General features: G+C 38.2%; 1 protein-coding gene across 1 annotated transcript in view; it reads right to left on the bottom strand.

Annotated features, from left to right (window-relative positions):
• Ccdc171 (coiled-coil domain containing 171) overlaps nt 1-14393 on the bottom strand; it is a 330679-nt gene that overhangs the window by 314012 nt on the left and 2274 nt on the right. Inside the window, exons 2-4 of the mRNA XM_055591708.1 lie at nt 13620-13736; nt 7203-7346; nt 2622-2757 (exon numbers count right to left, since the gene is read on the bottom strand). Coding sequence (XP_055447683.1) covers nt 2622-2757; nt 7203-7249 — 183 coding nt within the window. The 5' untranslated portion in view covers nt 7250-7346; nt 13620-13736. The remainder of the gene's footprint in view (nt 1-2621; nt 2758-7202; nt 7347-13619; nt 13737-14393) is intronic.

Raw genomic sequence — 14393 nt, forward strand, 5'->3', positions numbered from 1 at the left:
TATGGAGACTCCACTAGAGGAAAACCTTCTTAAACAAAAGAAAAAAATGCACATGTGAATCACAAAATCACACCTAGACCACAAAAACACATGACACATTATGAACACTTAGAAGTTCATGTAGTTCTCTTATCTTCTAAATGTACCCAAGAAGAAAACAGCATAGAGTGCCATCTGCCCTTCCAGAGGACCCCAACCAGGACTCCAGTTCCAAGAGACCCTGGCCTCTAAGGGTAATCCATGCACATGACACATACTCATATACATTCATAAAAATAAAACGTTTAAAAGAAGCAAGTGGCAACAAAGTACAATTTAGTGAATACTGTTATTTTTCTTAGTTAAAATATCAATGACAGCATAAGAAAAGTAACAATATTGCAGGGCTATCTAATTGTGACATTCCATTAACTATTGTGACAGAAATGGCTCAGAAAGCTAGAATGTAATAATTTATAATGTCCTTTCTCACTCTAAAATTATGATACAGTCAATGAATATATAATTAATCATTTATAAATTATTTATACTAAATAAATAAAACTTAATACTTGTGATGTGGTAAGCAAAAGAGATGAAAACAAATGCTATAGAATTCTTGGCCTACAGAAAAGTATATGAATTAAATTTTGTAAAAGAAATAAGAATAAAATGTTATGATAGTTTGAAGAAAAGTAAAAGTATTATGTCTTTGGGTTTTGTTTTTTGTTTGTTTGGGTTTTGGCTTTATGAGACAGGGCCTCTCTGTGTAACAAAGCCCTGGCTTCCCTAGACTCACTCTGCAGACCAGGCTGGCCTCTGCCTCCTGGAGTGCTGGGTATGTGCTGCCATGCCCAGCTTCGTTTCTGTTTTTAAAGAGATAAAAAAGAAAGGGAGCTTACGTGGAGAAGAAGTAGGAAGGGAGGAGCTGGGAGGAGAGGAGGGAGAGAACTAGAGGGGGATACAAAGTAAATAAAGTGTAATTAATAAAAAAAAAATAAGAGGCAATGAAGAAAAAAAAGAAAGGGAAAGGAATTGGGTGGGAAGGAAGGTTCAGAAGCTCTGGGAGAAGTTGGGGGAGGGGAAAAGAGATCAAAATATATTGTATAAAAATGTTTTCAATTAAAAAAATAAAATGCAGCTGGGCACAGTGGCACATGCGTATAATCCCAGCACAGAGGCAGGAGGATCTCTGTAAATTCAGTTAAGTTTGGTCTACAAAGCAAGTGCAGGACAACCATGGCAACTCAAAGAAAGCCCGTCTCCAAAGGAAAAAAACTCTAAAAATTTAAGTCAAAAAAAGCCTGTGCTTTAAGATATTAAAACTAAAAAAAGACCTGAGAATATATCTCACTAGCATACACACACAAAAAGGAAATAAGATTTAAATACAGAAATGAAAATGCAAAAGGCAGAGACGTAAAACATAAAATGTATGACTTCTCTTAAAAGGGAAAGCGTTCCACAACTCACATCCTAAATAAATATACATTATAATTTCAAAAAAATGTGTGTGGTTTAAGCCATGCACAATAATATAGACATAAGATCACAGCACTTGGGAAGATGAGGCAGAAGGACCGAGTTTGAGGAAGGTCTGAGTTAGAGAACAAGAGTGCTCTCAAAATGGCATTTTTCTAATTTATAAATTCTTTAGTCATTTAATACATCCAACAAGTACTTATTTGGTCATGTCACGCCTGTTAATTAAAATATATCTGGCTGTCAGAATGGTTCAAACTGGTAAAGCTGCCTGTTGCCATACCTGACAACCTCAGTTTTAACCCCTTGTATCACAGGGGTTAAAATTGTCTTAATTAGGGTTTCTATTGCTGTGATGAAACACCATGACCAAACAACAAATTGTGGAGGAAAGGGTTCATTTGCCTCATACTTCCATATACTGTTCATTATCGAAGGAAGTCAAATAGGGCAAGGACCAAGAGAAGGAACCTGATGTAGAGGCCATAGAGGGGTCCTGCTTACTGGCTTGCTCAGCCTGCTAGGAACACCAGCCCACAAGTGACCCTGCCCACAATGGGCTGCCCCCCCCATCAATAACTAATTAACAAAATGCTCTACAGCCAGATCTTATAGAGGCATTTTCTAACTTTCAGATAACTCTACCTTGTATCAAGCTCACATAAAATGATCCAGCAAAATAAGGTATCACAAGTTACCCTCTGACCTCCACATGAGTGCTACGGCACAAGTACCCTCACACACAAAGAAAAGTAGACTGTTTCAGTTAATCAATTAATTAAAATGTACTTAAAGCAACATACAAATATAATTGACTAAAGGTCAACTTTAACAACCATATATGATTCTGCTGTATAAAAGTGTTTTCTTTATGGCAATTTACTTTGAAGCACAAGAATGACATAGCAACAAAGGTTAAATGTAGTTTCTAATATGAAATAAAACCAAAAACTGAAACTCAACCTTTTTTGTTAGGGGCAGAGGAGTTCAAGACAGGGTTTCTCTATGTAGCCCTGCTGTCTTAAAACTCTTTAGATCAAGCTGGCCTCAAACTTAGAAATTTACCTGCCTCTAACCCCCACTGGGACTAAAGGTGTATGCCACCACACCCAGCTGAAACCCCGACTTTTCACAGTAATTGGGAGGAAAATAAATTCTACCTCTACATTGTGCTTAGTTGTCATTTCTAGTTTCTCCTTCTTAGCCCGATGGAGCTTCTTTCTGAGATCGGCAGTGATATCTGACTCTGTTTCATTTTTAAGCATTTGTTTTACATCCACTGAGGCATTTTTCAATCTACAAAACAAGTTCATTATAAAATATAATTTCATGCAATAAAAAGATTCTAACATAATTCCTCATAGCTTATTTTAAAAAACAGAATATGATATGATCCTAAGATAATAAATTCACAATCTAGCAAAATGTGTCCACTGCAGAACTTGGGGGTAAATACAGTCATACTTTTCTATACTAACAAAATACTGTCCATTAAAAATATACTATATTGTTCAAGAGTTATATTTAAACACGCCAATCATAGCAAACGCTGAGTGCTTTTGGAAGAGTGAGATTCTTTCTTTTTTAATAGATTTCTATTACTGTAATTGTAACACACAAAGAGGAAGAAGAGATGGAAAGAGGGAGAGAGATGGAAAGATAGGAAAAGAGATGAGTATTAGACTGGAAATCTAGTTTGTTTTGTTTTGTTTTGTTTTGTTTTTTTACTTCAAAGGCTGGAGAGATGGCTCAGTGGTTAAGAGCACTGTCTGCTCTTCCTAAGGACCCAGGTTCAACTCCCAGCTCTCACATGGCGTTCATAACTGTCTGTAACTCCAGTTCAAGGTGGTCTGATACCCTCAAACCAATGCACATAAAATAAAATTAAATAAAAAAAGGATATGATTTTATAAGAAAATCAAAGAAATCCAATGAGAAAAAAAAGAATTAAAAATTACTTCAGATAAGGGTATAAAAATACAAGATTGATATATAAAATTATATTTCTATTTACTAGCAGAAAATAACTCCATCTGCAATAATGTAAAAAGGAGACAAATTTAACAATAAATTTACAAAACAAGTACTACATCTTTACCATTAAAAATACTAAGTTATTGAAATTAAAAGCATAAATAAATGAAAATACATTCCAGGTTCATATTTACATTCAGAAAATTAAGTATTATTAAAGTGGCAATTCTATATACACATTCAACACAACCATTCATCAAATCCTCAGAATATTCTTCTGCAAAGTTTGGCAAGCTGATCCCAAGATGTATATGGAAAGGCAAAGGATTCAGAACAACACAGTCAGGCTGGAGAGATGGCTCAGCAGTTAAGAGCACTGTCTGCTCTTCCAAAGGACTCGGGTTCAATTTCCAGCACCCACATGCAGCTCACAACTGTCTCATAATTCCTGTTTCAGGGGACCTGACCCCCTTACACATGCAGATAAAACACCAATGTACATTAAAAAATAAATAAATAAAATTTTTTAAAAAACACAGTCTTGATTAACAAATAAGAGGACTTTCACTTCCTATTTTCAAAACTTCCTAGAAAGGTCAATATTATGGACTGAATGGAAATGAAGTCTCCCATAGCCTCCTTCTTGAAGGTTTTATGCCCAGCTGGTAGTAGTATTCAGGAAAGAAGTGGGACTTACCAGGGAAGGCAGGACACCTTTGAAGCGTATACTGTCCCAGTTTCCTCCCTGTCCCCCATTATCTCCTTTTCCCTCTCTCTGATTCCACAGAGTGAGCAGCCCATCACCACACTCAGTGATGTTATGCCTCACCACAGAGCTGCAGCAGAGGTAGCTAATGTGCATTTATAGTCCCAAAACCATAAGTCCAAATAAGCCTTTTCTTCCTTCAAGTTCTCTCTCAAATATTTGTCAGCAATAAGAAATTGACACATTTCAATCAAGACAAGCTGGTATTTAATTAAGAACAGACAGCATGTTTGAAAAAAAAATATTGTGCGAAGAACCTATTACCATAAAAATTAACTAATTAATTATCAGAATTTACAGTCTTGAAAAGCCCATGTTTATATGGTCAAGCGATCTTCAACAGCATTGCTGTGATAGTTCACTGAAAAAAAACAGTATTACCAACAAATGTTCTGAAAAAACTGGCTATCTATAAATTTAGACCCTAACCTCACACTTTACACAAAAACTAACAAAGTGGAACAAACATAAAAAAATAAAACTGTAGAACTTCCTGAAAGAAAAATAGGAGAAAAATATCCCTGACCTTAACTGGAGATTTCTTGGATCTAAAATGAAACGCATAACCCACACAGAAAAAGAACCGAAAAGTAGAACTTAGAAGTTAAGAACATTTGCACTTTGCAATACAGGAGAATGAGGGAGTGCACAGACCTCAGGAGCAGTGCACCTCCTAGCACAGGCAAGGCCCTGGGCTCCAGCATAAGAAGCACCCTCCCGTCATAAAAGAGACCAGTAAAATGAAAAGTCAGTTTACCTAATGGGTAAAATGCCTGTATGATTTGACAAAGAACCTATGCAGAATATACAAAGAATTCTTACAGTTCAATAATAAAAAAACAAATTTTAAAATGGTTAAAGAGCAGAAACATTTCACCAAAGAGGACATGCAAATGGTCTAAGGCACATGTAAAGATGCTGAGCATCATTGATTATTGAAAATATCCAAATTAAATGCATAATCATATTATCATTTTACATTCACTAAAATGACTATTTAAAAATAAAATAATTTTTTTTAAAGTTCTGACAAGGGTATCTTTATATAACTAAAGCCTTCAAATACTGCTGTCAAGAATCTAAAATTATCCAGTCACTCAATTTGGTTTACTTAAAACGTTTAGCATAAATTTGCTATATGATGCAACAATGCTGCTCCTGTAAACCTGCCTAAAAAAAGAGAAACAGAAACATATGTTAACGCTGTATTACTCATAATAAGCAAGAGCAGAAACAACGCAAATTCCCACTGCCTAGCGAATAAGTAAATACAGTAAATCCATACAGAGGGATCGACTATTATTCAGCAGTATGAAGAAACAAAAGCCTGTACATGCTACAATGTAATAAATTTCAACAACAAACCCAAAGAAGCCAGACACAAAAAGACCCATAATTCCATTGACATGAACTATCCAGAATGACAAAGCTATAGATATAGAAAGTAGAGTTTAAATAACTTCCTTCAGATTCTAGAATTCCGAGTAACGATTTCTCCATTAAAAAATGTGGCAGCTGAGAAGACAGCTCAGCAGTTAAGAGTACATGCTGCTCTTCCTGAGGACCTGTTTGAATCCCAGCACTGACACCGCAGCACTCAATGCCTATACTCCAATCCAAATGGTGTGACAACTTCTTCTGGCCCTCCCAGTCACCCTCACATACATGCTTACTCATGCAGAGAGACAGAGATATAATAAATAAAATTTTAAATGTATATATTATGGATGTCAACTAATGGTTCCTCCCTAAATTGATAAAGCATAATAAATAATGTGAAATATTATTATAATTTTAAAGAATATATTTATATAATATATTGCCACTTCATAAGAAAAGGTCTGGACAAATATTTACATAATTATCCATAATTAATTCTAAGAGGTAAGATTACATATACATAGTCTCTATCAATCCTTCTCAAACTAAGTATGAAGAATTACCCAGCTTCAGCTTTAATCCCAGAACTAGGAGACAGAGACATAGATCTCTGAATCAGAGGCCAGTCTGGTCTACTACAGAGCTAATTCCAGGACAGCCAGGGTTATACAGAGAAACCTTATCTCAAAAAAAACAAAAAAATAAAATTAAAAAAAAAAGATTCTGTTGCAAAATATATTTTAAATAGTTTACTTAAGGCAACTGACAGACTATAACTCCAAATGTTCTATTTTTATATTCTGCTGATATCACTTTGTTCTGTGACTATAGTTCTAACAATTAGTTTCCTGTTTTGTTCTTTATTAATTTGAGCAGGGCCTCACCATGCAATCCTGGCAAATCTGAAATTTGCTCTATATTCTAGGTTACCTGAACTCACAAAAATCTCTCTACCTCTGCTTCCTGGGTGCAAAGACTACGGACAACAGACACCATGACAAGCTACTTTCAATTACTAAACTTATTTTCTTGAGAAATGCACTTAAGAAAAAAAATCACATCCTTCAAAATGGTCCTTTCTGTCCATCTGGACCCTATCCATCAGACATCAACGAAATAACGCATCTTACCAAGGAGAGAAGAAAATGTGTGGCACAAAGAAGAGGAACAATGTCAATGAGATACATCTTCTTGAAATGCGCACTCAAGGACACCTCGGAAAAGCAGTTGGCAAGGAGAGCTAACAGGAAGGTGCTTAGGTGGTCCAGTCAGAGCTGCAAGCAAGAAGGCAGCGCTACAGAGGATATGGCAAGAAGAGTTATAATAGCCAGCAGAAAAATAGAGGAGAGACTTGGAAATTATGGAGAATAAGCAAGTCTCTAGTGAGAGGAGAGAGTTTGGACACATAGATCTTTATGATCCCAGTTAACAAAAGAACACAAGGGGTCCTCAGAGCCAATACTGTATTTAGAAGGTGCTGCTGCTCTTTCAGTCCCAAGAAACCTGCTTCCTTAAACCATCCCATGAGAATCCTTGCAATTAGCTTCATCACTCCCTTAATTCTCCCTGGTTTTTGCAATCAAAAACATTTTCCAACTAAAGGAAGAGACTGGAGGCTTACCTTTGGGAGTCCCCAGCAGTGGCATTGCTTGAAGTATTTAAACTCATGGTAAGTCTTCCAATGTTTTCAAAAGACCCCACAGTTCCTTAATGATATATTTCCGCACGGTGAGGTCTGTGACTTACAGGTTTGATGGATTAAAGTCTGTTAACATAATAAACAATACAACAGTAATTTTATATTTGAATCCTGAGAGGATGGGTTTTATTTTGATCTATAGTCTATTTGTTAATTTTTAAGTTGTTATATAAAACAGGACACAGGTAATTCCAAAAACCTATACTGTACAGCTGGATGTGGTACATACATTTGTAAGCCTAGCACCTGAGTGAGGCAGAGGGATCAGTTCAATGTCATCCTCACCTACTAATAAGGTCGAAGCCAGCCTGGAATACATGACACTCAGTCTCAAATGATAATAGTATAGGGCTTTTTATTTAAAAAGCATTAGAGGCAAAAAGAAAAAAAGGCAAAATGTTTTTAAAAATCTTTTAAACTTTAGTTGTTTTCTTTTTTCCTTTTTGATTTTTCAAGACAGGGTTTCTTTGTGTAGCCTTGGCTGACCTTGAACTAGCTCAGTAGACAAGGCTGGCCTTGAACTCAAGAGTTCCACCTACCTCTGCCTACCAGGTGATAGGATTCTTAAATAAAAATAAGAATGACAAATTATCCTTGCACTTGGAAAGGAATATATAATACCAATCATGGGACAGAAAATTCAGTTTAAATAAATAAGATATTTTAACACAATGTTGTTACTGAAGATGCCAAAATACTCCCAAACAAATTATATTTTCTTCTTAATTTCAGATATTTTTATTCAAAGACTCAAAAGAAATAAAACACAATAGTTAAGAATCCAGTAAGTCAGGGGCTGGAGAGATGGTTCAGTGCTTAAGAGTGCTGTCTGCTCTTCCAAAGGACCTGGGTTCAATTCCCAGCACCCACATGGCAGTTCACAACTGTCTGTAATGCCAATTTCAAGGGATCTGACACCTTCACACTAAGTATACATAAAACTTTAAAAATTAAATAATTTTTACAAAATTAAAACAAAAAAACCTCCCTGTAAATGCTAAAAAAAATAAAATCCAGTAAGTCCTAGGGAAAAAGCTACACCACTATCTTCACCTAGAGGAGTAAGTTACCACTAGCACTACCTGAAGCAGGGTCCCACCAACATCTTACATATACGGCCTTAGGCAAGGCATTTCAAATCTTTGAACATCCTTCCTCTGCCCACAAGAGAGTTAACGGCAGCAACTCCTGCCTTCTAAATCCTACAGACAGCACAATCAGGACTCTGCCTGCCACTATCAGTTTTTTATTACTGAGTCTCCGAACTCTGAAAAACTTAATGATCCCCAATAAAGGGAAATGACTGGGTAATTTGGTCTGGGAAAACTATGTAATAAAATAATCCTTTAGTGATAAGGTGAGTGACAAAGGTACCCAAAACAGAAGGAGAAGAGATAGCAACATGTTCTGCCTTTGCCTCACTAACCAGGCCCCAGAAGAGACCACAAAAGCAAGCTACTCAGATAAAGGCCAAAACAAAACCCCAGTGCTGAAAAATACTGTTTCCACCACACAGTGACTCACACAGCTGAAAGAATAATGTGGTTCATGGAAAACAGGATGGAATTTTAGCCAAGTCCAGAAAAGAAAATTCTAATTTCTCCAGTGACCTAAAAACCTAAATTTAAGAGTGGTGACAAGCACTGTCACTCACCTACTGAGAGCCCACTGCAGCATCCAGAACTCCCCTGTTCAATGGACAGAGTGAGGACACAGAGAGTAGAAATATCCTGAACAAAGGAGTTAAATGACAAAATGCCCAATCCTAACTAAGATGCCAAAGCCCAAGCTCTTGCTGCAAGGTCAGAGATTACTCAGAAGGTGCAGCTGCTCATGACCTTACCTGCCTTTGCTACCCTTGCTTCCATGAAAGAAAGTAAGCTGGGGCAGAGAAGCTAACCAACTTCCTCAAGACCAGTCATCCATTAGGGGAATGCGGGGAGGAGAACACCAGCACTCAGCCATGTTTTGGGGATGTTGGTTTGGTTTGGGGGGATTTGGTTTGGTTGGTTGGTTTTTTGGTTGGTTGGGGTTTTTTGTTTATTTGTTTGTTGGGGGGATTATGAGTTCCAAAATCTTTTCACACAACCAGGATGCTCCCAAAGATCAGACTCCAAACAAGCCACCTTCATTTGGAAGAAGAGTTGGAATCTAGCAGAAACAGACTCTTCTGTACTTCATGTCCAGGGATCCCTAGCACACATAGCAAAGGATTTTGTTTTCTTTTGTTTTTAAGTTCTATCATTTTATATTATATGAGTGTTTTGTCTAAGGGTAAAATATGTGCACCATGTGCCTGCCTGGTGTCCGTGGAGGTCAAGAGTGTGAAATTTCCTGGGACTGGAGTAATAAACACTTCTGGGCATCAAGTGGATGCTGGGACTTGAACCTGGGTTCTCTGCAAGAGTAACATGTGCTCTTAGTCCCTGAGCCATCTCTCCAACCCAGCAAAGGTTTCTATTGCGAGGGGAGGGAGCAAGAAGGCAATACATACGTGCACAATCTCCACACATGCATGTGTATAGATGTACTCCAAAGACATAAAAATATCCCTCTGGGATTGGGAGGGGGACACAGCTAGGATACAAATTGGATAAACTGATAATAATAATAATAACAACAACTTTAAAAATCCCTCTGGGAAAAGAATTTTAGAAGGACTTGAGATGCAAGACAATGGTAGGGCACCCACTTAACAAGCATGGAGATTCTGAACTTGATCCTCACCATCACACACCCAAAAAAAAAAAAAAAAGAACTTTAAGGGAGGGAGAGATTGGGAGGAGATGGGGGGGGAGGGGGAGGAACAGAGCCGGGATACAAAGGGAATAAATTTTAAAAATAAAAAAAAATTTTTTAAGTAACTTTAATTTTTTAATTTTTATTTATTCATTGAAATGTGTACAATGTGGTGATTTGCTTGCATGTATGTCAGTGCATGACATGGTATCCTCAGAGGTCAACAGAGGAAGTCAAATCTCCTGGACCTAGAATTTAATATGGTTGTGAGCCATCATTTCGGTGCTGAGAACTAAACTCAAGTGGTCCAGAAGAGCACTGAATGCTCTCAAACCCTGAGCCATCTCTCCAGCCCCTAGAAATTTTTTTTCTTTTTTCTTTTTTTTAATTCTTTATTAATTACACTTTATTCACTTTGTATCCCCCTGTGGTTCTCTTCCCCCTCCACCCTCTGCATGCATGCCTTTCCCCAAGTCCACTGATAGGGGAGGTCTTCATTTCCTTCCTTCTGATCCTAGTCAATTAGGTCTCATCTGGGGTGGCTGAGGCTGGCCTCGAACTCGTGATCCTCCTGCCTCTGCCTCCTTCAGCAAATCCTACCGGTGTGCGCCACCACAACTGGCTAGAAATGTTTTAAATAGTAAAACCTTAAAAATGTTCATTTTTGTTTATGTTTCTTTGTCTTGGGAAGAAATAATTTATCAAATTTATTGAGCTTGTTTGAATAAAAGCAGATTGAAAGAACTCATTTTTTCAGTGTATTCAGATACCTAACATATTCAAATCTACAGTCTACCAGACATAGGCTTCTCTAGAGCCCCACAGAGCGTAGCTCCACTCTCCAGATCAGCTCATCCACACGGATCACAGGGTGAACAGATGGTCCCCACCTCACCCAGTGGAGAGGGTTACAGATTTTCTTATGTCCTGCACCCAACAAGAAACAACCAGTGACTTGCTTCTGTGGCAAAGAGGACAGGGTGACACTGCTATAATTGTAAGACTTGCTTGTGGGTGTACAGTTCATGGCACAGCACTTGCAGGATACGTGCAGAAGAACCCTGTCTTCAAACCCCAGCACACAAAAAGCAAAAAGTTTACCATCCTTAAAGAAGAAAATCACCATGCTATGAACTACCTAAAGGGAGAGCCACAGGGAAATGCAAGCAACCACATGGCCTACATCCAGCAGCTAACATACAACTAGATCTCTCAAGCAGGCAAGAAAAAAGGACCTGAGTAAGGGTCAGAGTCTCCCAGTCTGCTACAGGTAAAAATACAGCCCTTGAAAACACCTTTTCAGCATCTTGAAAACACCTTGTGGGGCTGGAGAGATGGCTCAGTGGTTAAGAGCACTGTCTGTTCTTCCAAAGGACCCGGGTTCAATTCCCAGCACCCACATGGCAGCTAACAACTATCTATGCCCCCAATTCCAAGGGATCTGACACCTTCACACTAACGCACATAAAATAAATTTTTTAAAAAGAAAAGAAAAAACACCTTGTAAGTCCCAAGCAGAGTGCCTAGCTACATTGCACCAGGACTAGTAAACCATACAGACTCAGATAATGGAAGCATGCTGTTGGCCAGCTGTGGTGGGGGGTACCTGTAATCCCCACACTTGGGAGACTAAAGCAGGAGGTTCCCAAATTCTAGGCCATCATGGGCTACACAGCAAAATGCAGTCTTAAAAGCCAGGACATTTATGTTCAAAGTCTGCAAAGTTTTGAAACACTAAGTTTGTGGTAACTTGCTATACAACAGTATAAAATTAATATTGATGGTTTGAAAAATACTCATACAAGGGTAAAAGTTTTTAAAGCTGAATAGCACAAGAGTACAATAGAAGAATGGATTTTCAAAGCACCTCTGGCTTCAAGCATCTTGATTTAAGACTTTTGGTTTGTTTTTCCTTGGTTTTTGTTTTTATTTTTGTTTTTGGTTTGGGGAGGTTTGGTTGGCTTGTTGACTGACTTTATTTTGTTTTGTTTTGTTTTTTGTTTTGTTTGTTTTTGAGATAGGCTCTCACTGTGTAGCCCTAGTTGGTCTAGAACTCAATATGTAGAGCAGGCTGGCCTCACACTCCAATATCTGCCTGCTCCTGCCTCTGAACACTAGGATTAGAAGTATAAGTCACCACACCTAGCTGGTTGGTTGATTTATTTATTTTTTGAGACAAAATCTCATGAAGCTCAGGTTGGGCTTGAATTTGCTATGTAGCCAAGACCGGCCTTCAACTACTGATCTTCCTGCCCCCACTTCTCAGGTGCTGGGAGTTGCCAAACCTGACTTTTTGTTTTGTTTTTCTATAACATAATTTCCTTATTAATTTAAATAAGGGAATCCGTAAGACGAAGGCAACTAGGTAGGCAGTGGTGGCACACACCTTTAATCTCAGCACTAGGGAGGCAGCGAGGACAGCCTGATCTAGAGTGAGTTTCAGGACAGCCATGGCTACACAGAAAAACCCTGTCTGGCAAAACTTAAATAAACAAACAAACAAATAAATAAATAAGGCAACTAGTTAGATAACACCATAGATAACGCTTAGTGAAACACCATCAGCCAAGAAAGCTACAGAGAAGCAGTGAGAGAACACAAAGGGACAAGGTTGTATCTGACAGAACCTTGGGGAGAAAACAGGTATTTATTAAAGGCCAATTTGAGAGCAGCAGATCAAAACTTTGCCCATTCTAACAGTGGGCACTTGAAACACACATCACAGAGCAATCATGAAAGAGCTGGCTCAGCCTGATGAATTCTCAAAACAGTCCTCTTAAGGTTCTTCCTAGACTGAAGAAAAACTTCTGTGGCTAAAATTTAAGCAGAGCAGAAGATGATGTTCCAACTAAACTCGAGGAGGAAACAGAAAGATCTCAAAAGCAAGCTCCCACAGCATTAATACACAATTAGAAACAACTTTATAAAGTTGTTTTATGAAGTTAGAGAAGCTTACCTGAGCCTTGCCTCACTCTCAAGTTGTAGGTCTATCTATCTACCATAAAAATAAGCAAGAGTCAGGCAGTGTTGGGGTACGCCTTTAATCTCAGCACAAGAGAGGCAGAAGCAGGTGAATCTCTGAATTCGAGGCCAGCCAGGTCTACAGAGTGAGTTCCAAGACAGCCAAGGCTACACAGAGAAACCCTGCCTCACAACAAATAAATAAATAAATAAATAAATAAATAAATAAACAAACAGATAAATAGATAAATAGATAAATAAGCAAGCAAGCAAAAGGGCAGGAGGTCAGAGAGTATAGAAAAAAACAATACCCTACATAAATGAAAAGTATGAAAGATATACCCACAAGACTAATGAAAATATAATTACTTCAAAATAACTTGAAAACATCAGGAAAAGGCAAAGACAAGAAAGAGACAAGGGGTATGGTGCTACAATGCTTTTAATCCCAGCTCTCAAGAGACAGAAGGCAGAAGCAAGCAGATCTCAGAGTTTGAGTCCAGCATGTTCTATAGAGAGAGTTCCAGGACAGCCAGGGCTATACAGAGAAACCTTGCCTTGGTTTAAGGGGGGGGGGCAGAAGACAGAGACACAGAGAGACGGAGACACTCTCAAAATGACAGACGTTGTGGCACATACCTTTACTCCCAGAAATTGGAAGGAGAGACAGGTGGATTTCTGGGGATCTCTGTGAGTTCTAGGCCATCTTGGTCTACCCAGCAAGTTCCAAGCAAGCCAGAGATACACAGTGAGCCCCTGTCAGGAAAGAAAGGAAAGGAAAAGAAGAGGTGAAGAAAAATAAAGCCTCAAAAGTGAAATAAGGCTGAACATGGTGGCACAGGCTTTAATCCCAGCACCTGAAAGACAGAGACAAGTAGATCTCTGTGAATTTTAGGCCAGCCTTGTCTACACAGTGAGGTCCAGGCCACTCAGGGCTACATGGCAAGACACTGTCTCACAGAGGGAAACATTTAAGTGGTGTGGTGACAAGAATCAGAACTAAAAATAAAAGTCATGAAAATTAAATTGAAAGGAACATAAAAGCTAATATGACAAAAATGCCCCAAAAGAGAAATACACATAAATGATAATAATGAAATCAGTTTATGTTGTATTGTTTTTAATAATAACCAAGAAGAGGGCCTACAAGATAGCTCATCAGATAAAGGTGCTTACTACATGAGCCTAATGATGTGTTCTAGCACTAGATTCCACATAAAGGTAGGAGGGAAAACCAGCTCCACAAATATGTACATGCACTCACACACAATAACAATAAGTAAAATTATACTTTTGTAAAGAGGAGGCCAGAGAAATGGTTAAGCCATTAAGGAGTGCTGGCTGCTTCCAGAGAACCAAGTTCAAATTCCAGCACCCACATGGCATCTTACAAACATCTGTAAATCCAGTTCA

The sequence above is a fragment of the Psammomys obesus genome, unplaced genomic scaffold (assembly GCF_907164565.1).
Source record: "Psammomys obesus unplaced genomic scaffold, mPsaObe1.curated_primary_1811, whole genome shotgun sequence".
Lineage (NCBI taxonomy): Eukaryota > Metazoa > Chordata > Mammalia > Rodentia > Muridae > Psammomys > Psammomys obesus.